Below are 26,356 nucleotides of genomic sequence, written 5' to 3'. Positions count from 1 at the left end.
GTGGCTGGTAATGGATATACAACTGCTCTTGCCAGCCAGCTGTAGCAGCCATTGACAATCTATATTGACAGTGATGCCAGAAATGGCAGCTACTTGCAGTGCCCCTAATAAGAAAAAAATTAGCCAACGCCTATCCAATCTCTTATATTGTAAAATAATGCCTCGGTTATGAAGCATTTTTTTAATAAATCCTTTTAAATGTGTTTTATATGCATGGTATGCAAGGCACATCAAAACTCAACATATGCACTTCCCTGTCAAAATGGTCATTTTCAATTAATGCATGTTGCCTTGCCTTTTTTTTACACCTGGCCTGTGCCATATCTTCCACTGCTGAAGTCCTTGGTCATAGTCGAAAAGGAAATCTGCAGGTACGATCACTGTAACCAGATAGATTTTGTTCTACCTTTGTGATCTTTAATTTCCATAAAGCATTTCAATCTTGAAACCCAACAGCAAATAACTTGCAGATTTAATGATGTAAACAGCTATCTCAGCGCAACTATCCCACCAAGTGTTAGCAAAGTATTTAAAGAAAACGGTCAGGTCAATTAGAAAACATTAACTCAACAGCATAAACAATTCACATTTTCCCCCCTCAATGCAAGAAGTTCTCCACCAATAAACAGTTCTGCTTATATATTCCTTGGTCAAATAATTAATCCAACTCTATATAGCATATCATTCTACCAGTTCAAACAGGGACAAATAGAATTCTTTGACATATTTTGTCCATTTAATCTGGATTATTTTTTGAAACACAGAAAAATTGGAGGGCTGATTTTTCACCCTGAAGAGGAACTAAATTCAATCAAATAAAGCAAGCCACTTTGAGGAAAACATACCAGCAGAAATAAATGGTGTCAATTATCTTTTGGTTGCTTAGAGATGACTTAACGAGTTCCTGAGAACGGGCCATTAGCTAACATTTGCTTTTGCTATTAAAGCTGGATACCATTTTTACCTCTCTCCATCTCCTGCAGTTTAGCACCTGTCTTTGTTTGGAAGTGACATCTATTTCTCTTTTCACCAGGAATTCAGCACATTTTTAGGCTTGAGTGAGTAAGGAGCAAACCAGCTGTGAAATTGTTTCTTAAGAGACTCTCCTCTTCATAACATTTGCGCAGACCTTAATAAAGGAAATGACCTGTTGCCCTCCCCTGGCCAGTCAATTGCACATATGAAATATGTTTCAGTAACACCATTTTTTTTGGTTATTGAAACAATTGATGATCTAGTTCTAAAAGGCAGTATGATTACATCAAAATTACTTTCAAGACCTGTGTATTTACAATAGATAGTCATTTTCAGCATGCCCTCAAATCCCATTTTGAGTGAATAGCTTGAATAAAGCCTACACTTTCTGCAGCTGCAGTTAAAAAAATCCAATCAGTCCTCCTGAAGCTAAAAATGTTCTTATTTTAGTTACTGTTAATGGGCTTAAATAAAGAAGGGAGGCTATCTGCATCTCAGGGTTGCATGATGAGTCAATATCTGCAGAAAATATGTAAATCTTTACAAGGCAAACACAGTTGGAAACAAAGACATTTAGCTGATGCAGTATTTGATGTCTCCACTTTTTTGTGCGCATAATTTCTTCCCATTGAAAGCTATAATTGCCTGCCATTTGACGATATTCATGCTCAATTTTTGAAATTAATTTCAACTGGGAAAATGTAGAAATGTCATCTCCATTGAAAGGGATTTGATTTCAATTATCCTTGCTCAAAGGACTGTGATTTCCAAATACACTTAAGCAAAATTATGACAAGAATTTTTGTTCCAGAAATTTACTGTTTAAAGACCGATTAGGCGATAAATGGACTCGCTTTGAATTGAAGTGAATGCACCAGTTTCCATCTGAAAGGCACTCAATTATCTTTGATTGCTCCTGTTACAATATATCAAATAGAGATACCTGCTATTGCTGTAATTTGTGTGAAAATTAACATGCTGCAATTTCCATAGGAAAAAAAGGAAGCCCTAATGGGCCTTTAAACGTACGTCAATAAAAGGCAAAGAGAAAAAAAATTAATTTACTGAAAATATTACGAAATGCACCTGTACATAACTCTGACCAATTACAACACAATCAAGCAGGGGTAACATTACTCTCTCATTTAATCTGGACACAATAATAGTCAATCTCTTGCCTCATGATAAAAGTGGGTCGGTAACAATTTTTCGTCAATAAAGCTGTTCATCTCGATTTGAGTCAGGACAAGGGACTGGATGAGGAAGTTAATGTTTTATTCAGCGTGTAGTTTAAGATGTCACTTCAGTGAAACACATTAGCCACTACTAATAATTGGAACTACCCCAAGTGGTGGCACTTTCCTTTGGCAGATGAAGCAAAAGGGGCAAAGGATAAACCTGTAAATATCTTCACCTTCCTTAGCCCTATAGAAAGGCAATAAGGATACTCAAAGGGCACACATACCTCGGACAAAGGGTTTTAAGAATGGGGATGGGAAGTGAGAGAGGTGTAATGGGGGGGCAAGAGAGGGGAGCAAGATAGGGTGGGGAGAATGAGAGGCAGAGTGGAAGAGGAGGTCAGGGCAGGAGTGGGCAGAGAGAAGTGAGGTGGCTGTCAGGAGGGGTTTTCAGTCACAGTATGGGTGTCAGTTGGTGGGAGAAATCAGGAGGGAGATGATAGTGACAGTTCTGAAGGGAGGATGGGAGGGAGATGGGAGGGCAGGAGGGGATAGGGATGGGAAAGAGGTAGGGGGAGAAGGGAGAGAGGAGAGGAGAGAGAGAGGAGGGAAGGGAGCAAGGGGAGAGAGAGGAGGGAAGGGAGCAAGGGGAGGGGGAGGGAAGGGGATGAGGGGGCAGGGGGGAAGGTGAAAGCAGAGGGGGAGGATGAAGGTGTGGAGAGGAGGGAGGGAAGGGGAGTGGGGGAGGGGGGAGGTGAAGGGGTGAAGAGGAGGGGTGATGAGATGAAGAGGAGGGAATGGGGTACAGGGTGTAAGTGCGAGAGAGAGGGCACAAGTTATAATGTCCGATAAGAGGGCTCAATAAACGAGAAAGAGGGGACAAGTGAGTCACACAGAAAGATAACTGGCTGAGAGAATGACGTAACATTATATGCCGTACATACTTGCTCATCTTTTACGTCTCTGGATAAAAGGTAAACTTGCTGGTAAAATAAGAATCTAGATATATAAATGCAACCCAAGGGAAAACCACATATGGCAGTTCCAATTCAACACAGCAAATCCAATTTAACTGAACAAATATAACAGAAGTTATATTAGTGGTAAGATAGAATGTGGCAAGTTACCACAAAAACGAACATTTTGTAAGAAATGTTGCTCATAATGTTCTCTACATTCCACAGACTATCCTTATATCATGCCACCATATCAATTGTGGGAGTGGTACAGGAACTAAAGTGATTAATCCAGCTCTGCTAGAATGCATATCTTTCTTTGCAGTCAAATGAGAAATGATAGAAGTATGATAGCTTCAGTGTACTGAGAGCTCAAAATATGCTGTGCAATTCCACAGCCTTTGGAACCATTTGCAGGTGGTCCAGAGAAGGATTGGGAGTATCAGTATCTAGTTTTATGTCTTTTGAAGTGGGGAAAGCAGAGACCACCAAAATACCAAAAAACTGAGTGCTCTATGGGTTTCCTGTTTAGTGCCCCTTTGATGCAATCAACCTCAATGATTAAAACCTCAATAATGAGTGGAGTTTATTTCCTCTGAATTTTATTTAGTTGGATGCTTTTTTGAATGTCCAAGCAATAAAGTAAGAATAGGAGTAACAGAACTTGATAAAAACAAAAAGCACCAAGATTGGTTATCGGACAGTTTTGCTCAATATGCTCAGTGCAACATTTCACAGAGGGAAAGGTAGCCATAGGCAACATCTTGAGAGTTATGCTATACTGGGGTGACAATCATGCACTCGTGGGTTTCATCTTTCGCATCAACCTGGGTGTTTGAGAGACATATCAGAATGCAACCCCCAACTTGTGGAGATAGTCAGACCTTTCTTTAAGAAAATATTCTCAACTGTTCAATGCTTTCTCAAATTTTATCTCTCAATTCTGATATGAAAGCAAACTGTTTTTGCAGCTTCTCCAGTACCTTTGCACCTCCTTAGTAACCGAGACCAGAAGTGCTTACAATGCTCAAAATACGCAGTGAGCAAGTTTCCACACAAAATTAACTTCATTTGTCTGGAAATCAATTTCAAAATGCTAACTTCCTTTAGAAAAGAAGCCAATCAAAGCATTAAAGAATATGAAGAACTTTAGAGGAAATGTTCTGAAAGTTCTTTCTATGATGGCAAAAGATTGGGCAGATGATAAAAGCATATATGATACAAAAGACGTCAAGGCAAGAAGCAGACCAATGAGAGCAAATTAAGGGGAGGGAAGACCTTGGGATTCAGACAACAAGAATTGGGAAGGGATGGGATGTATGTGCCGTCAATACGTAAGGAGACTCGTTATGAAACCAGCAAATATTAGAAGTGATAAATGTTTCAACAAACATTTTGTGTATGAAGGGGTAGCCATTTTGATTAGCAGCTCAGTGGGAACTCTCAACCTAAAGACCTACAGTAAAGGACAGTTTTCACCCTCTTCCGTCTCGGACACAAAGCAAGCCACACAGAAACATATTGTACAGGGGTGGGTGTAAACCAATATAACATTCAATGATAGTAAACCATCATATTTCTTCACTGAAGGTCACAGAAATATTGGACCCACGAATACAATATTGCCTATTATCATCGGTATAACTAAGAATGAGTATGTAGGACACTTTTCTTTGAATAAAACATTCATTTCTGAAAAGTTCTCTAAAAATCAAGAATAAACTAAAGCAAATTACAGCTTAATAAATTACTGAAAATAAATTTGAATCAGATGTCAAAGAGCTTCAGTGAAGTGTTAAATATCTGGTAAAATCTGTAAGGTCTCAGAGGTGAAATCTTTCAGCCTGCTCTTACCCCACCAACTTATTTCTTCCCACTTTGATTCTAGTCGTCCTCCTCTGGTCCACTCTATTCTCACTTGTATTCATGACAGCTCCGATGCCCTTCACCATTCTGACTGTTTCCAGCTCTCTGATACCACTGGTTCACCTTTAGCATGAATGTGCAATCCCTTTAAACCTCCATCCTGCATCTTCTTCCTACAGAGGCTCAACCCCTTTCCCTCCACCAACACTTACTTGCCTGGCTGAACATGTACTCACATTGAACAATTTCTCCTTCAATTCTGCTCACTTCCTCTGGATCACAGGTGTAGTAATAGGCATTAGCTATGCTTATCTTTTGTTTCACTCCCACTTCTTCAGGACATTGATGACTGCCTTGGTGCTGCCATGCCTTAACTTCATTCAGCCGACCGCTGTCACTTCCTTTCCTTTTCTGGATCTCTCAGCCTCCGTTTCAGGAGATAAACTGGCTAACAACATCTTTTACAAGTTCACTGATCCACAGAGCTATCTCGACTACTCTTTGTCTCACCCTGCCTCCTGTAAGGACTTGATCCTATTCTCCCAGTCTCCCTGTCTCCGCTGTATTTGCTTTGATAATGAGACTTCCTCTGAAATGTCTTCTTCCTGAACCATGGATACCTTCCTACCACTGACAAGAAAACCCTTATTGTATCTCATCTATCTCCCAAGCCCATCCCATTTCCTCAGGGAATTGAACTTGGATAGCGCTCTCATCGTCTTTATCTTCTACCCCACCATCTTCCACTTTCAACATGACATTCTCCATCACTCCCACCATCCTCAAAAATATTTCACAAACAAATACATCTTACTCTCTCCTCCCCTTCAGCATTTTACAGGGACTACTTCATGACTCCCTGGGCCACTCACTACTTCCACCAACCACCCCCTTTCTTATGCCACTTCCCCATGCATTTGCAGGTGACACCACAGAGATAATCTAAAACATAGAACAGCTCCAAAACCTCGGCCTCAGTATCTCCCTTTGCAACTGGATCCGATTTCTAAATTGGTACACCACAGTTGATGTGGATTAGAAATAAAACCTCCTTCTCACTGACAATCAACACTGGCGTGTTTCAAGGATACGTGCTTAGCCCACGACTCTACTCTATCTCTACACCTATGACCGTGGGGCAAGGCACAGATCAAATGCCATCTATAAATTTGCTGATGACACAACTATGGTTGGCAGAATTTCGGGTGATAATGAGGCGGTATACAGGAGTGAGGCAGATCAACTGGTTGAGAGATGTCGCAACAACAACCTTGCACTCAACATCCGTAAGACCAAGGAATTGATTGTGGACTTCAGGAAGCGGAAGTCAAGGGAACACACACTAGTCCTCATTGACGGATCAGCAGTGGAAAGAGTGAGCAGTTTCAAGTTCCTGGGTGTCAACATCTCTGAAGATCTAGCTTGGGCCCAACATATTGATAAAATTACAAAGGAGGCATGACAGCAGCTATATTTCATTAGGAATTTGAGAACAAGTTATATGCCACCAAAGACGACAGCAAATTTCTAAAGATATACTGCAGAGCATCATAACTGGTTGCATCACTGTCTAGTATGGAGGGGCCACTGCACAGGATCAGAAAAAGCTGCAGAAAGTTGCAAATTCAGCCAGCTCCATCAGGGGCACTATCCTCTCCAGCACTGAGGACACTTTCAAAAGGTGATGCCTAAAAAAGGCAGAATACATTGTTAAGGACCCCCATCACCCAGAATTTGCCCTCTTTTTATTATTACCAGAAAGGAGGAGGAACAGGAGCCTGAAGACACACACTCAACATTTTAGGAACAGTTTCTTCCCCTCCACCATCAGATTTCTGAATGGATAATGAACCCATGGCCATTACATCACTACTTCTTTCTCTTTTTGCATTTCACATTTTATATATATAAAACTCTAATTTAAAGTTTTTGTATTATGTATGGCAATGTACTACTGCAACAAAACAAATTTTATTACATATGCCAGTGATATTAAATCTGATTCTGACTCATGTTATGCCAAATTAATTAAACTGGTAACTAAATGCCTAACTAAATTAATCCATTCTTCCTACACTTTTCAAAAAATCCTTCCAGAGCCTCTTAAAAGCCTCTATCATATTTGCCTCAACCACCACTCCTGTCAGTGTTTGGGCACCAAGCATCCACCCCACCAGTTTCTGCCCCATTCCTTTCCAGTCCTGATGAAGGATCTCAGCCCAAAACATCAACCCCCTCCATAGATGCTGTCTGACTTGCTGAGTTACTCCAGTGGAAGGTTGTAGACTCAGACAGCTCCATCATGGATATTAGCCTCTCCACCATCAAGGACATCTTCAAAAGTCCCTCACCATCCAGAGCATCCCCTCTTCTCACTACTACCATCAGGGAGGAGGCACAGAAGCCTAAAGACACACACACGATGTTTTAGGTGCTACTTTTCCTCTGCCATCTATGAACACTACCTCACCACTTTGCCCTCTTTTTGCACACTTTTAAAATATTTCTTATTGTAACCTAACATAATTTTTACGCATTACACTGTTCTGCTGCCACAGAACAACAGGTTTCATGACATATGCTAATGATTATAAACTTGATGCTGATTCTAAATAGCTACACTTCCAAGGTAAACTTATCTGATCTGAAGCATCAGAGGGCACAGGTTTAAAGTGAGAAGGGAAACTTGAGGCATAACTTTTGAGGGTATTAAGTATTTAGAATGAGCTTCCTGAGAAAGTTGAGGCAAATACAATAACATCTTTTTGAAATTAAGGACATGGATAGAAAAGTTTTAGAAAGATATGGATTAAATGTGAGTAATTGGGACCACTCTGACTTCTCATCTCTTTTTTCCAGTCCTGATGAAGGGTTGTGGCCCAAAACGTCGACTATTTACTCTTTTCCATGGATGCTGCCTGTCCTGTGGAGTTCCTGCAGCATTTTGTGTGCATTACTTCGATTTCCAGCACCTGCAGATTTCCTCTTGTTTGGATGGTAATCATAGTCAGCATGGATCAGTTCACTCGAAGGGTCTGCTTCTGTGCTATACAACTCTGACATACGAGGATGTCCCGAGAATATTAAGAGCACCCATAAAAAGAAGTTCCTTTTCTGTGTAAGGAACGGAGGCTGGATGTGGTAGCACAAAAATACATCTAATATGGAGAAAGAGATCCACATCACCCTAACAATTACATCTGCTTCTTCAGAGCAGAGAAGCAAGATAAAATGACAAGAGCTGACTCTGATTCAAAGAAATGGTGCAAACTGCCCAAGGCCAGGGAACTTGATAAAGGGGGACAACTATGTAGAAAATGATTCCGGGATTGAAAGGCTTATCATATGACTCTAGGCCTCTACTCACTGGAATTCAGAAGAATGAGAGGGATCTCACTGAAACTTATTGAATGTTAAAAATGCTTAGATAGAATAGATGTGGAGTGGATGTTTCCTTTGGTGGGGAAAGTCTGTAACCAGAGGGTGCAGCCTCAGAATAGAGGGACATCAATTTGTAATGGAGTTGAGGAGGAATTTCATTAGCCAGAGAGTGGTGAATCTGTGGAATTTGTTACCACAGAGAGCTGTGGAGACCAAGTCATTGGGTATATTTAAGGTTGATGGTTTCTTGATTCGTCAGGGCCTGAAAGATTATGGGGAGAGAGCAGGAGATTGGGGCTGAGAGGGAAATGGATCAGCCATGATGAAATGACAGAGAAGACTCGATGGGCCAAATAGCCTAATTCTGTTCCTATATCTTATAGTCCTATTAAAACTGGAAGATCAGAACTTTTGGTTAACAGAATACAGTGGATTCCAATTAATTGGGTCATTAATTAATCAAGGTTGCTGCTTATTTAGGACAACTCTTAAAGAACAAAAAACTAATTGAGAAAATAGCTGGGATTTCCTTCATTTATTTGGGACACTACTCTGCTTAAATGGGACAGGAAACCACTGCTGAACATTCGAACTACCATCAATCACGTGCACTTGTTGTGGCTGTTAGACACTACGCCGTGCTTAGAGTGAACAGTTTTTAAATAGCATCAGCTGCTTGTGTTTGTGTTCAAAGAGTATTGATCTTTGTCACTGCTGGTTGGCAAGAACTAAGTAGTAAGACAATTCAGAGCTCACAGCGGTTGTGAGCATTCAGGCTTGGAGATATGAAAAATGGCCAGGAGTGAAAGTGCAAATATTTCACTACTTCAAATTAGGAACTAAGATGAATTTGAAGGTATTGACAATCATCTTGAATGTTATAATGAAAATGAAGAATTGTAGGATGCAATTGTTGAAAGCATTGTATGAAAGTAGAGCATTATGTGCACTAGGTGTCTATGCAGATTTTGTTCATTTACAGTCAATCAAATGAACACTGCAATGTGCACTGGATGAATTTCGCCATTGGTATTTATTAGGAAATAATTCAGTTTTATAGTACTGCATGCTATTGGTAGTGTTCCAATTTGTTCTGCATTTCATTTAAATACATAATTTTTACTAAGTTAAACAGTAGCTTGTCTTTATTATATCTTTTTAACTATTTCCATGAAACTTCAGCTAATTGGGGCAACTGCTTAATGGAGCAGAAATGTACTGGTCCTAATGTGTCCCAGTTAACTGGAATCCACTGTATTATTTTCAAATAATAACACCCTATGTGCTTCTTTGGGCACTTCTTAAACTTTTGTCAAAGAGACTTAAATATTAAATATAAACATAGTTCATGTTCGAGGACAATACTGAAATAATGTATTTTAGCCTTTAGGTGATCAAAAAGGCCAAACAATGGCAAATTTCATTCGCAAAAAGGGCATTAAAATGCAAAAAACCAATGTACCAGTGTTGCTAATATGACAACTTGCAGCTGTAATACAGAAGTTAAGAGTCACTGTAGTCTCCAGAAGCAAAGCAGCCTTTGTGCACCCCAGTTCATTAGACCATAAAACCATAAGGTATAGGAGCAGAATTAGGTCATTTGGCCCATCAAGTCTGTTCCACCATTTCATCATGGCCGATCCATATTCCCTCTCAACCCCAATCTCCTGTCTTCTTCCATTATTCATTCATGCCCTGACAAATCACTACCTTGCACATACCTAATGACTTGGCATCCACTACTGCCTGTGGCAATGAATTCTAAATTCATCACTCTCTGGCTAAAGAAATTCCTCCTCATCTCTGTTTTAAAAGGATGCTCCCAGTGGCTGTCCCCCTTAACAGTAAGTATTCCTGCTTGAATACTGTTGGGGGGGGATGGCTTACCTGGGGGAAACAACAGTGGCCGTGCCTCTGGCACAGAGTCTGGCCCTGTGGCTCAGATGGGTAGGGAAAGGAAGAGGATGGCAGCAGTGATAGGGGACTCTATAGTTAGGGAGTCAGACAGGCTATTCTGCGGACGTAGGAAAGAAACGCGGATGGTAGTTTGCCTCCCAGGTGCCAGGATGCGGGATGTTTTTGATCGCGTCCACGATATCTTGAAGTGGGAAGGAGAACAGCCAGAGGTCGTGGTACATATTGGTACCAATGACATAGGTAGGAAAAGGGAGGAGGTCCTGAAAACAGACTACAGGGAGTTAGGAAAGAAGTTGAGAAGCAGGACCTTAAAGGTAGTAATCTCGGGATTACTGCCTGTGCCACATGACAATGAGTATAGGAATAGAATGAGGTGGAAGATAAATGCGTGGCTGAGGGATTGGAGCAGGGGGCAGGGATTCAGATTTCTGGATCATTGGGACCTCTTCTCAGGCAGGTGTGACCAGAACAAAAGGGACGGGTTGCACTTGAATCCCGGGGGACCAATATCCTGGCTGGAAGGTTTGCCAAGACTATTGGGGAGAGTTGAAACTAGAATTGTTGGGGGGTGGGAACCGAACTGAGGTGACAGAGGAAAGGGAGGTTGGCTCACAAATAGAGAAAGTTTGGAGACAGTGCGAAAGGGAGGATAGGCAGGTGGTAGAGAAGGGATGTGCTCAGTCCGATGGTTTGAGATGGGTCTATTTTAATGCGAGGAGTATCATGAATGAAGTGGATGAGCTTAGAGCGTTGATCAGCACTTGGAGCTATGATGTTTTGGCCATTACAGCGACTTGGATGGTGTAGGGAATGGAATGGTTACTTCAAGTGCCAGGCTTTAGATGTCTCAGAAAGGACAGGGAGGGAGACAAAAGAGGTGGGGGTGTGGCACTGTTGATCAGAGATAGTGTCACAGCTGCAGAAAAGGAGGATGTCATGGAGGGGTTGTCTACGGAGTCTCTGTGGGTGGAAGTTAGGAATAGGAAGGGGTCAATAACTCTACTGGGTGTTTTTTATAGATCGCCCAATAGTAACAGGGACATCGAGGAGCAGATAGGGAGACAGATTCTGGAAAGGAGTAATAATAACAGGGTTGTTGAGGTGGGAGATCTTAATTTCCCAAATATTGTTTGGCATCTCCAGAGAGTGAGGGGTTTAGATAGGGTAGAGTTTGTTAGGTGTGTTCAGGAAGGTTTCTTGACACAATTGTAGATAAGCCTACAAGAGGAGAGGCTGTACTTGATCTGGTATTGGGAAATGAACCTGGTCAGGTGTCAGGTCTCTCAGTGGGAGAGCATTTTGGAGATAGTGATCACAATTCTATCTCCTTTACCATAGCATTGGAGAGGGATGGGAACAGACAAGTTAGTGAAACCTTTAATTGGAGTAAGGGGAACTATGAGGCTATCAGACAGGAACTTGGAAGCATAAATTGGAAACAGATGTTCTCAAGGAAACATACCAAAGAAATGTGGCAAATGTTCAGGGGATATTTGCGTAGGGTCCTGAGTAGGTACGTTCCAATGAGACAGGGAAAGGCAGGTACAGTACAAGATCCGTGGTGCACAAATGCTGTTGTAAATCTTGTCAAGAAGAAGAGCTTACGTAAGGTTCAAAAAACTAGGTAATGATATGAATCTAGAAGATTATAATGTTTGCAGGAAGGAGTTTAAGAATGAAATTAGGAGAGCCAGAAGGGGCCATGAGAAGGCCTTGGCAGACAGGATTAAGGAATACTCCAAGGCATTCTACAAGTACGTGAAGAGCAAGAGGATAAGACGTGAGAGAATAGGACCAATCAAGTGTGACAATGGAAAAGTGTGTATGGAACCGGAAGAAAAAGCGGAGGTACTTAATGAATACTTTGCTTCAGTATTCACTAGGGAAAAGGATCTTGGCGGTTGTAGGGATGACTTGCAGTGGACTGAAAAGCTTGAGAATGTAGATATTAAAAAAGAGGATGTGCTGGAGTTTTTGGAAAGCATCAAGTTGAATAAGTCACCGGGACTGGACGGGATATACCCCAGGCTACTGTTAGAAGTGAGGGAAGAGATTGCTGAACCTCTGGCAATGACCTTTGCATCATCCATGAGGACAGGAGAGGTTCCGAAGGATGGGAGGGTTGCGGATGTTGTTCCCTTATTCAAGAAAGGCAGTGGAGATATCTCAGGAAATTATAGGCCAGTGATCTTACTTCAATGGTTGGTAAGTTGATGGAGAAGATCCTGAGAGGCAGGACTTATGAACAATTGGAGAGGCATAATATGATTAGGAATAGTCAGCATGGCTTTGTCAAAGGCAGGTCGTGCCTTCCAAGCCTGATTGAATTTTTTGAGGATGTGACTAAGCACATTGATGAAGGTAGAGCCATAGATGTAGTGTATATGGATTTTAGCAAGGCATTTGATAAGGTACCTCATGCAAGGCTTATTGAGAAAATAAGGAGGCATGGGATCCAAGAGGATATTGCTTCGTGGATCCAGAACTAGCTTGCCACAGAAGGCAAAGAGTGGTTGTAGGTCATATTCTGCATGGAGGCCAGTGACCAGTGGTGTGCCTCAGGGATCCCTACTCTTTGTGATTTTTATAAATGACCTGGGTGAAGAAGTGGAGGGTTGGGTTAGTAAATTTGCTGATGACACAAAGGTTGGGTGTGTGTGGATAGTCTGGAGGGCTGTCAGAGGTAACAACAGGACATTGATAGGATGCAAAACTGGGCTGAGAAGTGGCAGATGGAGTTCAACTCAGATAAATGTGAGGTGGTTCATTTTGGTAGGTCAAATATGATGGCAGAATATGGTATTAATGCTAAGACTCTTGGCAGTGTGGAAGATCAGAGGGATCTTCAGGTCTGAGTCCACAGGACACTCAAAGCTGCTACACAGATTGACTCTGTGGTTAATAAGGCATATGGCGCATTGGCCTTCATCAAACGTGGGATTGAGTTTAAGAGCCGAGAGGTAATGTTGCAGTTATACAGGACCCTGGTCAGACCCCACTTGGAGTACTGTGCTGAATTCTGGTCGACTCACTATAGGAAGGACGTGGAAACCATAGAAAGGGTGCAGAGGAGATTTACAAGGATATTGCCTGGATTGGGGAGGATGCCTTATGAGAATAGGTTGAATGAATTCAGCCTTTTCTCCTTGGAGCGACAGAGGATGAGAGGTGATTTGATAGAGGTGTACAAGATAAGGAGAGACATTGATTGTGTGGGTAGTCAGAGGCTTTTCCCCAGGACTGAATTGGCTAGCATGAGAGGGCGCTTGGAAGTAGGTACAGAGGAGATGTCAGGGGTAAGTTTTTTGTTTTTACGCAGAGAGTGGTGAGTGCATGGAATGGGCTGCCGGCAGCAGTGGTGGAGGTGGAAACGAAAGGGTCTTTTAAGAGACTCCTGGATGGCTACACGGAGCTTAGAAAAACAGAGGGCTATGGGTAAGCCTAGGTAGTTCTAATGCAAGGACATGTTCGGCACAGCTTTGTGGACCGAAAGGCCTGTATTGTGCTGTATGTTTTCTATGTTTCTATTCTGAGGCTGTGTCCTCTGGTCTTAGACACCCCCCCGCCCCCCACCAACATAAGAAATATCCTTTCCACATCTAGTCTACAGAGGCCTTTCAATATTGGGGTTCTTTATATCATTTGCCATGTAGTAGATACAGGAAACACAATTCAGTGATGCATTGCCTGGTCAACTGCACTCCATTCAGTGAGAGCACACAACAACATTAGCATGTGGAAACATGTCATTTAAACTTAACTTAGGGGAATATGGCTTGGGTAAATTTAGAAAGTAAAATGATAAAGGACAAAGCAATAGTGCAGGATGGCAAAATGGGTGACGATACATGTACAGGATAAGTTAGGAAAGGGCAGTGAATGCAGATACAGGTTTCCCCTACTATCCGAAAGTAGAGCGTTCCTATAAAACCTTTCGTAAGCCAAAATGGCATAAAGCAAAGAAGCAATTACCGTTAATTTATATGGGAAAAATTTTTGAACGTTTCCAGACCCAAAAATTAACCTACCAAATCATACCAAATAGCACATAAAACCTAAAAAAACGGCACGTACATGCATGCGCACAAACCTGCCCGCGCAAGCCTTCGCGGTCATGGTAGTCTTTCTCGGGATAAACACAAGTTTAAAGCGGGCGCCTTTTAAAATAGAAATAATGTAGGTACAGTGTAGTTTTACTTAACAGAATCGGGAAGATTTAACCAAAAAGCGATACGTAGAAAAAAAAAAATCGGCAAGCACACGCATACTCACACACCTGCCCGCGCAAGGCTTCACGGTCATGGTAGTCTTTCTCGGGATAAACACAAGTTTAAAGCGGGCGCCTTTTTCGTAAAAGCGAAAATCCTCTTCAGATTTCTTTCGGTTAGCAAAACAGGTACTAATGTAGGTCTTTCGTAAAGTGGCATAAAGCAAACTTCCGTAAAGCGGGGGACACTTGTACAAGAGTATACCTTTGACAAGAGTCAAAGCAGGGACAAATGGCATGAAGGAAAAACTGAAGATTCATTATCAGAATACACACAGTATTTGTAAAAAGGTAGGTGCATTAATGGCTACAATCTAAAAGATGTTACAAAGAAGTGGTTGCAAAGTGACCAAGGTTATGAATTAAATATTCCATGATTAAATTTTCGAAGAGAAGAACTGGAACGTTGCATTCACCTTCTTCACTACTGATTCAACCTGCAAACTAACCTTTAGGGAATCCTGCATGAGGACTCCCGAATCAGTATGTACTTTGGATTTTTGAACTTTCTCTCCATTTAGAAAATAGTCTATACCTTTATTCCTTCTTCCAAAGCACATGACTGTACACTTCCTGACACTGAATTCCATCTGCCACCTCCTTGCCCATTCTCCTAATCTATCTAAGTCCTTCTGCAGCCCGTTTCCTTAACACTATCTGCCTCTCCACCTATCTTCGTACTGTCTGCAAACTTGGCCATAAAGCCATCAAGTCTGTCACCCAAATCATTGACATATAACATAAAAAGAAGCAATCCCAACATAGACCCTTGTGGAACACCACTAGTGACCAGCAGCCAACCTGAAAAGGATCCTTTTATTCCCACTATTTGCCTCCTGTCAATCAGCCAATGCTCTGTCTATGCGAGGATCTCTCTTTTAATTCCATGGGCTCTTATTTTGCTTCGCAGCCTCATGTACAGCACCTTGTCAAAGGCCGTCTGAAAATCCAAGTACACAACATCCACCAATTCTCCTTTGCCTATCCTGCTTGTTATTTTTTTAATAAATTCCAACAAATTTGTCTGGCAAGATTTTCCCTTAAGGAAACCATGCTGACCTTGGCCTGCTTTGTTATGTGGCCTCAAGTATCCTCAAACCACATCCTTAACAATCTACTTCAACATCTTCCCAGTCAGTGAAGTCAGGCTAACTGGCTTAATATTTCCTTTCTTTTGTTTCCCTCCCTTCTTGAAAAGTGGAGTGACACTTGCAATTTTCCAGTCCTCCAGAACCATGCCAGAATCTATTGATTCTTTAAATTTTATTGCTAATGATTCCATAATCCCTTCAGCTACTTCTTTCAGAACCGTGGGGTGTAGTACATCTGGTCTTGTCGACTTAAACACATTCAGACCATTCAACTTTCCAAGCATTTTCACCTAAATAATAGTGACAACACTCACTTCTGCCCCCAACACACAAATTATAACACTTCATAGCTCAAAAAGTAAAACATGTAACCCTAGTTTACAGGACAAAAATAAATTGAAGAGAAAACAAAAAATGGTTAGCCTAACAAGAGTATCATGGAAAATTCTGTAATCTATAAACAAGGAAATGACTGTAAGGCACTTGGAAAGTAACAAGAAGAACATTGGGTAGAATAAACCTGGAATTATGAAAAAGAAATAATATTTGACAACTTTGTGGGAATTTCCGAGATTGCTCCCAGCAGAAGAGTCAAAGGTGACGCAGATGATACGGTGTATTTAGATTTTTGCAACATATTTGATGCAGTTCCACACAAGAATTTATTAAGCAGAATTAGAGCACATTAAGGGTAGTATACTGGTATTTACTGAGGAATGATTAATGGTCAGAAAACATACAGCAGGAATAAATGGGATCATTTACAAGTTGGGAGGCTATGACTTGAATGGTAAGGATGGACGTTAAAGCCCCAGATGTTCATGATACACATCACTAAACTGGATGAAGGGATAGGGCACAAAATAATCAAGCTACCTCATAATACCAAGCTAAATACGTAATCTTGGTTAGGTTATAAGGAAAACATACACAAGATAAGCAAATAGACAAGGACATGGCAGATGGAATATAATATGGGAAATAAGAAAGGACATCCACCTTTGGGAAATTGGAAAAGCTGAATATTTTTAAAAAAATGACTGAAAAGATGCCAGTGCCCTCATATACAAAATGTGAAAGCTAACAAAGATTTAGCAAGCAACTGGGAAGCAAATGACACGTTAGGCTTTACTTCAAGAGAATTTGAGTAGTGTCATAGAGCACAGGAGCTCACTCAGCCCACTTTGCCCAAGCCAATTATGAAGCACCCATCTGAAAAGAGTAGAGGCAACTTGTTCTGATTATTTTTCTCAGCATCTGGAATATTGTTTACTGATTTGTAGTTCCTACCCGGAGTAGGATATACTTGTGATGGAGTGAGTGCTGCAAATATTTTCCAGGGATATCAGATTTGTCAAGTGAGGAGGCTTGACCTATCCTTTCCAAATGTTACAATATTCTAAAGAGGCTGGATAGTTCAGATGTAGGGATGGTGTTCCTCCTGACCGGTTTGTTAGAGATCATCGTCTCAAGACAGGGACTGCTCATCTAGAACTGTGAAGAAATGAGGTCGAAGAGGGTAGCGAATCTTTGGAATTTGCTATCGAAGGGAAACTCAGTGGCAGAGTATATTCAAAGCGGAAACTGATAGATTATTACATATTAATGGAATCAAAGGATACAGAATTGATGCAGCAAAGACATGCTGAGCTAAAAAATCAGGCATGATTTCATGCAATAGCAGGGCTGGCACAAGAGACCTAATTCTGCATTACTTCTGTTTGATACGCACCCTGTTTGTCTCCCTTTATCCTACATTGTGCTGTTGTGTTAACCTTTAAGGCAATTTCAGTATTCTCAAAAGCAGCTTGGGATCTTGTGAAGTAGAAGTATAGTTGCAACCAACGGTCAGCTCTCCACCAGCTTGTTACTATTATGAAATTTATAACCTCAGCCAAAATATGATTGTTCAGAAAACCCTCCTCATTAAATCTATACTGCTTCCCAAGTATTCTTCTTCTTCTTAAGCCCATCACCCCTACTGGGGATATGCCACCAACAGCAGCTCGCCAGAGTCTTCAGTCTTGGGTCATTCTGTCAAGTTTTCCTAGCTGTAACTTACCTTCTTGGTGTATCCTTCCTCTCCCAGGGATGAGGTCGTTGGAACTTCTGTTAGTGTTTTTGTAGCACGGGGATTTTATGGGATGCCCAACCTTCCTCTTTTGTCAAACACAAAATACTCTGCAGATGCTGGGGTCAAAGCAACATGCACAACACGCTGGAGGAACTCAGCAGGTCGGACAGCTTCCGTGGAAACGAACAGTCAATGTTTCGGGCCGAAGGGTCTCCTCCTTTCTCAGCTGGGCTTGGGGCCGGTTCTGGTGGATTTCCCAAGTATTCAAGGTACACATTTCTCAGAGAGCCCATGAACTAGCAAGTCTAATACTTGCAGGCAACCAGCGGCCTGCAAAGACTCTATTCCAACTGCTGAGATCCTGTCCTGATATTTTTACTGAGTCTAGGATTTATTTTATGGTCCCACTCAACCTTGGTGGAAAAAGCATTCTTACATTTACCCGATACATACCCTTCATAGTTTTGTATGTTATAGATCACTCCACAAGATTTTGTCTACATTAAGATTATTTCATATAGAATCAATAATTAAGTGTTTTAGTTACCAGAAGAGTCTAGAATCAGTGCCTCCTTCATTAGAACAGAAATTTGACAGAATGTTCAGATTAGAGTCATAGAAAAGTACAACAAACAGGTCCTTTGGCCCATCTAATCCATGCTGAACAATTTAAATTGCCTACTCCTATTGACCTGCACTAGGACCATTGTCTACCATACTTCTACTATCAACGTACCTATCCAAACTTTTCTCAAGCACTGAAATTGAGCTTGCATGCACCACTTGTGCTGGCAGCTCATTTCACTCTCGTCCGACCCGCTGAGAGAAGTTGTTTCCCCTCATCTTCACCTTAAACTTTTGACCTTTCACCCTTATCCAATGACCTCTAGTTGTAGTCCCACTCAACCTCAGTGGAAAAATGCTGTTTGCATTTACCTCATCTATACCACTCATAATTTTGTATACTTCTATCAAATCTCCTCTCAATCTTCTATGTTCCAAGGAATAAAGTCTTAACCCTGCTCAATCCTTCCTTATAACTCAGGTCCTCTTTCAACTTTATTTACATCTTTCCTGTAGGTAGGTGACCAAAACTGCACACAATACTCCAAATTAGGCTGCGGCAATGTCTGAAACAACTTCAACATAATATCCCATCTCCTGTACTTAATACTTTGATGTATAAAGGACAATGTGCCAAAAGCCTTCTGTGATGCCACTTTCAACGAATCATGGACCTGTATTCCACCACTCCTCAGTTCCCGACTGTTGACTGTTCAAGACCTACCCTGGTTGGTTCTGCAGAAGTGCAATACCTTGCACTTGTCTGCATTAAATTCCACCTGTCATTTTTCAGCTCATTTTTGCAGCTGGTCCAGATCCCGCTGCAAGCCACGATATCCTTCCTCTCTGTCCACTACACCCCCAATCTTGTTGATAGTCATCTGCAAATTTGCTGATCCAGTTAACCACATTATCATCCAGATTGTTAATATAAATGACAAACAACAGACCCAGCACCAATCCCTGCGGCATTTCACTAGTCACAGGCCTCCAGTCAGAGAGGCAACCATCTACTACCACTCTCTGGCTTCTCCCACAAAGCCAATGTCCTCATCTTGAACGCTGAGTGACTGAACCTTAACGACCAACCTCACAAGTGGGACCTTGTCAAATACCTTGCTAAAATCTATGTAACAAAGTACCCTGCCTTGCCTTGTTATGTGCCCATGGGTTTCGTTGACTGTGAGTGTCACTTTAAGAGACGCCTGGGTGAGGTGGGACTATGATACCAGTATAAGCTGCAACAGACCGCTGAGATTTTCAGTGCTGTAAGGAGAGAGAGGGAGGGAGGGAGAGGGGAGAGAGAGGGGAGAGAGAGGGGAGGGAGAGTGGGGAGAGGGGGGAGAAGGGGGAGATGGGGGAGATTGGGGGAGATTGGGGGAGGGGGGGGGAGAGACAGGCTCTGGACTGCAAGCTGCCAGTAGGAGCCTGGTTAAAATGGGAAAAGTCTGATACTTTCCCATGCCCAAAAGATTGGGTTGCTCAACAGAACATGGTGCATTGGATGTGGGACTGTCACTTCATATAATCCACACATGGATTTTTGTTGGAATATCCTGTGGGACCACTGTTGTTAACCTTACCTGGATTCGGGTGTGTTATGTGGTAACCACTTGGAATAAGGGATATTTCTGTGACTGTTCCCCTGTGATGTTTTATGTGGATTTTGGAACGACTCGACGGATAAGATCTTCAGCAACTGTTATTTTGTTTTCCCAGCATGGAACCTGCGGAATTTCTTCGTAATCGGCTTCTCTCTACATTTTACAAATCTCTCCCCTCACTCATTTGTTCTGTGGGTTACTGAACCTTTCTACTTTGCCATCTGAATCTTAAGACTTTAAGAACTGTTCCTAAACGTGACTGTTTGGGAGCCACACACACGTTTACACGCATAACATTGTTAACTTCCGTTTATTTCGTTTAATCTTTTATATTTTGAGTAGACACTAATAAAGATAGTGGTTTTAACATTAAAACCTGGCTCAATTTGTGATCTATTGCTGCTGGTACGTAACAGCCTTGATCCACTTCCCTGGTAACTTCCTTGAAAAACTCTGTAAGATTGGTTAGACATGACCTACCATGCATGAAATCATGCTGACTATCCTTAATCAGTCCATGTCTATCCAAATACTCTTATATCCTAGTCCCTCAGAATACTTTCCAATAACTTTCCCATGACCGATGTCAGACTCACCAGCTTATAATTTCCAGGCTATTTTTAGAGCCTTTCTTGAACAGCAGAACAGCATTGAATATCTTCCAATCCTCTGATACCTCAACTGTCACTAAGGATGATTTAAATATCTCAGCTATGGCCCTGGCAATTTCTGCACTTGCCTCCTGCATGGTCTAAGGAAAGCCTTGTCAGGCCTTGGGGATTTATCCACCCTAATTTGCCTCAGAACAGCAAACACCCCCTCCTCTGTAATCTGTACAGGGTCCATGAAGTAGCTGACACTTCTATAGACTCTCTGCCCATCTCCTGGATAAATATAGATGAAAAAAAATCAATTTAAGATCTCTTTAATCTCTTTTGGTTCCACACATGGATTACTATTCTGATCTTCCAGAGGACCAATTTTGTCCCTTGGAATCCTTTTGCTATTAACATATCTGTAGAATCCCTTAGGATTCTCCTACATTTTGTCTGCTAGGGCAAACTCATGCCTTCTTTTAGCCCTCCTGATTTATTTCTTAAGTGTTCTCTTGCATTTCTTACACTCCATAAGCACCTCATTTGTTCCTACCTGCCTATATTTGAGATGTATCTCCTCTCTTTTTTAAAACAGGGCCTCAATATCGCTTGAAAACCAAGGTTCCCAACACCTGTTATCTTTACCTTTTAGTCTGACAGGCAAATTGTGAAATAAAAAAAAAACTGTTGTATCTGTGCACAACTACATATCAATTACATAAAAGCATGTCGCGGGAGATGGCTTTAACTGGTGTATTCACATTGCAGTGAGAGAGAGAACCATGCACATGCGTAGACAACAGCGCATGTGCAGACAACAGATCAATACGTAGTGCTAAGTTGGAGGTGGTCATTGCTCAAAAAGAAATAGATCTATACCTCCCCCTGTAGATTAGTGCAATATAAACTGTACATGTACAAAACATTCAATTTCCCTTTCGTAAACCCATATTCCAAATAAACATGCTTTCACAATAACAGTCCATAATTAACTTCACAGTTCTAAAGGTTCAGACTTTTGAGTAGTGCTCTGTTTCTTTTAAAATAATGCTTCTAGACCTGTGGAGTGGCATCGGGTTTGGTAGGTGTCTGGTCTAACACAACTTTCTCAGTTTCTGGTGTCATATTGCTGTCAGTGAGATCATCACTGAGAGGCAAGTCCAGTGACTGTAATGTGTCCATCTTGTTGGATGCAGTCGACTCAGGTGTGTTCTTCGGTTGAGCATCCAGGATTTGGTCCACATGACATCTCCATGTCTGATCTCCAACATCCTCTGTGTACACCAGTGGTCCAGTTCCTGCAGCTATCCTACCGGGTGTCCACTTGTCTTTTTGGTAAGCATGCAATAGCAATCCTGTCTAATCAAACACAGGGTTACCATGAGCTGACCATCCTTGCATGGTGATTTCACAGACTTTTGACAATGTCAGGTCATTCCTTGTTTCCCTTTGTATTTTGGAATTTACTACCAGCAACTGGTCCATTAACACAGTACGGAACATTTTTGCTGGGTATGAAGACTTCTTCAGTTGCCAATAGTAGAAGATTTGACAAGCCGTCAGTGTTGCTGTGCTGTTTGGTGCTCTTGAACTCTATGTCATAAGAGTGGGCTCCTAGGAATAGTGCCCAACATTGTAACTGGGTAGCAGTCATCACTGGAATTCCCTTCCTGGTTTAGAAAATAGACACATGGGGCTGGTGATCTGTCACTAGCATAAACTTTTGTCCGTAGATGTAGCAGTGGAACTTCTTTATTCCCCATACTAGACTAAGGTCCCTTCGGTCAATCTGTGACTAGTTGCGTTCTGCACTTGTCAGTGATCTTAAAGCAAAAATAATCAGGTGTTCAGATCCATCTTTCATAATGTGTGATAAAATGGCTCTAATGCCAGTCTGATGGGCAGGGTTAGGTCATAATGGGTGAGCAGTTCATCAGATGTTATTAGTCTCTGTGTTTCCTTGAATGCTTTTTCATATCTTTCTGACCATTCCCACTTTGCTCCTGTCTAACAGTGCATTCAATGGATGAAGCACTGCAGCAATGTTTGGGAGAAACCACTGGTAGTAGTTTACAAAGCCCAAGTATAAATTGAGTTGTGACACGTTTTCCGGTTTGGGTGCCTGCAGCACTGCTCCATTCTTCTTTTGTGACTTATGTAAGCTATGCTTGTCAATGACATGTCCACAATATGAGATTTCGTTCTTGAAAAACTCACATTTCTCTCTTCGTGAGCAGATTATACTCACTCAGCCTGGTAAGCACTTTACCAAAGTTCTGAAGGTGCTCCTCATCATTTTTGCCAACCACGATGATGTCATCAAGGTAACACTGTGTTCCTGGGATACCTTGGAGCACTTGGCTCATTGCTCTTTGCCAAATTGCTGGAGTTAATGCGATGGCAAAGATGAGACAATTATAGTGGCACAATCCCTTGTGAGTGTTGATTATAAGGAACTTCCTGCTTGACTCCTCAATCTTCATTTATAGATAGGCTTGTGAGAAGTTGATCTTTGAAAACCTCTCCCCATCTGCCAAAGATACAAAAATGTCTTCTATTCATGGCAGGGGTACTGCACAATTTGCAGCACTGGGTTGATGCTCACCTTGAATACTCACAAATGCAAACGGTTCTGGCCTTCCCTTTCTTGATTACTGGGACAATGGGCATGGTCCAATCACTCCAACCCTGGTGAGAATTCCAGACGCCTCCAAGCTCCGCAGTTCAGCATCCACTTTCTGAAGTGGTGCACAAGGCAATGGACCCGTTTTATGGACCTTGGTGTTGCTGTTTCATCCAGTTCAATTCTGGCCTTCCTGTCTTTGAGTTTACCAATCCCCTTTTCATTAGCATTAAGCAGCTGTGCCAGTCTCTGGTTAGTGCGACCATTTGGCTGTCGTTGCCCGCTGATGCCACACTGAGAGCTTTGATTGAGTGCCAGTCTAGTTGGATTTTTCTCAACCATTCATGTCTGAAAAGTGCTGGCCCACTTTTCAATACATAAAACTCTAACTGCGGTGTTTGGCCTCCATATATCACCTTCACTTTGCCTTTGGGGCACGTTTTTCGCCTGTGTAGGTCTTTAGCATCACTGAGGTCTTCTCTAATGGTATCTTAGAAAACTGTCTGTTGTAGCCAGCTTCTGGAATTATAGGTAAAGCTGACCCCATGTCCAGCTCCATTTTCAGTTTTACACCTGACATATCTGCTGTGATCCATAGTACATTGCAATCTGCTTCAGTAATACTGTGCAGTTTTAGGCATAACGGTTCAGCTTTAAGTTGTCTGATTCTGTTTTACATTTGGTAACTTTTATGCATTTGCTTAGTTCTGTGTTTGAGACTTTTTACTTGGTTGTGCTTTTTGTCTACCTTGCACATTCTCTGTATGTGATACTTTCTGCACAGCTTTTCTTTGAACCAAAAGTCGATTGCATTATGGGAGGATGTGAACATCTTTGGGTTTTTACACCATTCAGGGACACTTTGTGCATGTCTGATGTCTTTTTCTGCAGTTCAGCTGTATCCTTTATGAGATTGCAATGGTCAATGCCCAATACCCATTTTAAGATTAGGTCTTTTTCTGACAGTAGCCTCTTTTGAATGCTTTGCATGCCAAATACAAGCTAATCCCTTAATGCATCAGAAAGTGCACCTCTAATGTCACAGTACTGGGAAAGTTTGTGCAGTTCTGCAATGTATTCAGAAATGTTTTCATCTTTTGACTGTTTCCTTTTGTAAAATCTAAATCTCTCAGCTATTACCAGAGGTTTAGGGCTCAAGTGATTTTGTAAAATGGAAACAGTTTGGTTGAATGTCTTGCTTGCTGGCTTCTCAGGGGTTACAAGGTTGTGTAAGAGACTACATTCTTGGGTCCATTAAGCTAAGAAGTGTAGGGGCTTTCTTTTGCTCTTCCATACTGTTCATGTTACGATACAGTTGAACCCTCTTGATATATGACTCCCAGCCTTCATTAGCGCTATCAAGTTCATCAACTTTCCTGATTGAAGCCATTGCCACGTTATTTCACTTTAAATTCAATACGTCTTTCACTGTTACTCCAGTGTTCCTTTGTTAGCGCCTGTAACGGCTTTCTCATGCTGTTTAACTCTCATTATTTTATCCCATAACTGTTGGTGCAGTTCATATTTTCTGACATTCAGGTTCGTACTCATTGCCAATCTGTTGTGTCTATGCAGAATTACATATCGATTAAATAAGAGCACACATGCGTGAGATGGCTTTAGCTGGTGTATTCACATTGCACAAGAGAGAGAACAATTCGCATGCATAGATAACAGCACATGCGCAGATAACGGATCGATATGTAGTGCCAAGGGGAGGGGTATGCGGTCATTGCTCTAAATAAGCTAGGTCCACTCATCGCAAAAACTTTATCAGAATTAATGGTGGAGGACTGTTACCTGAATTTTAAAAGGAAGTGCTTAAAAAGTGAAGACTGCACTGGTCGCAAAGAAACGGATGGCAGAATCTACCAGTTGGATAGCTCTTTTAAAGTCTGCTTGCTACTGCACAAGTTGCCTCATTCTTTTCTACTAAATTCAAAAATTCCATATTGTATCAACCTAATGTGAAAATACTTGGTATTGATAAACTAAGCTTTTCAATTAACCACTGACCAGTCCCTCATAATCTAGGTAATCCACAAATCATGCTATTGTTGTGGATATTTCGTGAGAAAAAAGACGAGTCTACAGCAACAATACAAAAGTTATTTACCTCTGGCTTAAGTGCACCCTTTGTGCAAGTCTGGCATAATGGAACATTGCGAGAGAACCTCAGTGGAAGATGTCGAGTACGATTTTGGCATGTTTGGTCGTCACAAACGAGCCAGCCCTAAAAATTGAACAAAACAAAAATGAAAATCTCTAAAAAGTTTCCTTTAGCCCCTTCTTTAAATACACAACCTCCAAAAGCTAACTGTTAAAATTCAGGCTTTCTGCTAAAATTTGGTTTGTATTCATAAGCAGAGTAAGTTCCTTAAGATTGAAAACCTCCAAGTAACACAGCACCAATGTGTCTAGGATCAACACTTGGTAACTGTAGCTTATAGTATACCAGAGGTCGACATCAACATATTGATACTTTCAGAGGTCTATAATTTTATTTGAAGACTAAGTGTGGACAAGGTACAACTTATGTATTAAATAATACATAGAAGCAGTAAGAGAGAATGCAATAATGAAAGTATAATTTTGAAACAAAAGTAAGTCTACAAGGAATCCGTATCCTTATACTTTACACAGTTTAACAGTTTACCAAGAATTTCAAATACTGTAACATAGTCTTTAAAATTTCATGATGCAAAGCAGTTTCTCAGTCTAGTTGTAGCTTGGATCTTCTCAGGAAAATATCTTCTGTTAACAAGATGTTAGAAGACAAAGCATTGTATGTAAATGTGTGGACATTTAAACATATTCCACATCCCATCAGTTTGTTGAATGCTTCCCTGACGTAAATTTGTTGTGATACAAAATATATTTTGTCTCTTATCTAATTTATGTGTCAGTAGGACAATTTCCTCGATGACTTTTAAAACTTCTTCTAACCTCTAGCTATAGATTCAACAGAAGGATTGGAAACTCTAGATAAACAGTTAACCATAGAGTTTCTGTCCACCTTATACTGAGGCCATGGCAGGAGACAAGGAGAAATCTCAAGAAATTCATTTTCTCTATTTCAAATTAGGATAAAGTGCTTCCATGTTTTTGGCTATTCCATATAATCTTGAACAAACCATGAGTAAGCAGGAATTCCCCAGGACAGTTTGAGAATACCCTTTTTCCAAATCTAAATCTACATCTGTTCTCCAGCTAAGTCAATATCAATATAGATTTTAAACAAAAAATTAAGCCTAAATCCAAAAT

At 41.2% G+C, this 26,356-nt stretch overlaps 1 protein-coding gene across 3 annotated transcripts in view; it reads right to left on the bottom strand.

Moving 5' to 3' along the window:
• Nucleotides 1–26,356, bottom strand: part of pola1 (polymerase (DNA directed), alpha 1) — a 306,438-nt gene that overhangs the window by 68,022 nt on the left and 212,060 nt on the right. For all 3 annotated transcript variants that reach the window (XM_072260537.1, XM_072260535.1, XM_072260536.1), the window contains one exon: nt 25,209–25,325. In XM_072260537.1, the coding sequence (XP_072116638.1) occupies nt 25,209–25,325 (117 nt within the window). The remainder of the gene's footprint in view (nt 1–25,208; nt 25,326–26,356) is intronic.

This window comes from Mobula birostris, chromosome 6 (assembly GCF_030028105.1).
Source record: "Mobula birostris isolate sMobBir1 chromosome 6, sMobBir1.hap1, whole genome shotgun sequence".
Classification (NCBI taxonomy): domain Eukaryota; kingdom Metazoa; phylum Chordata; class Chondrichthyes; order Myliobatiformes; family Myliobatidae; genus Mobula; species Mobula birostris.
This window is presented reverse-complemented; position numbering and strand designations above follow the sequence as displayed.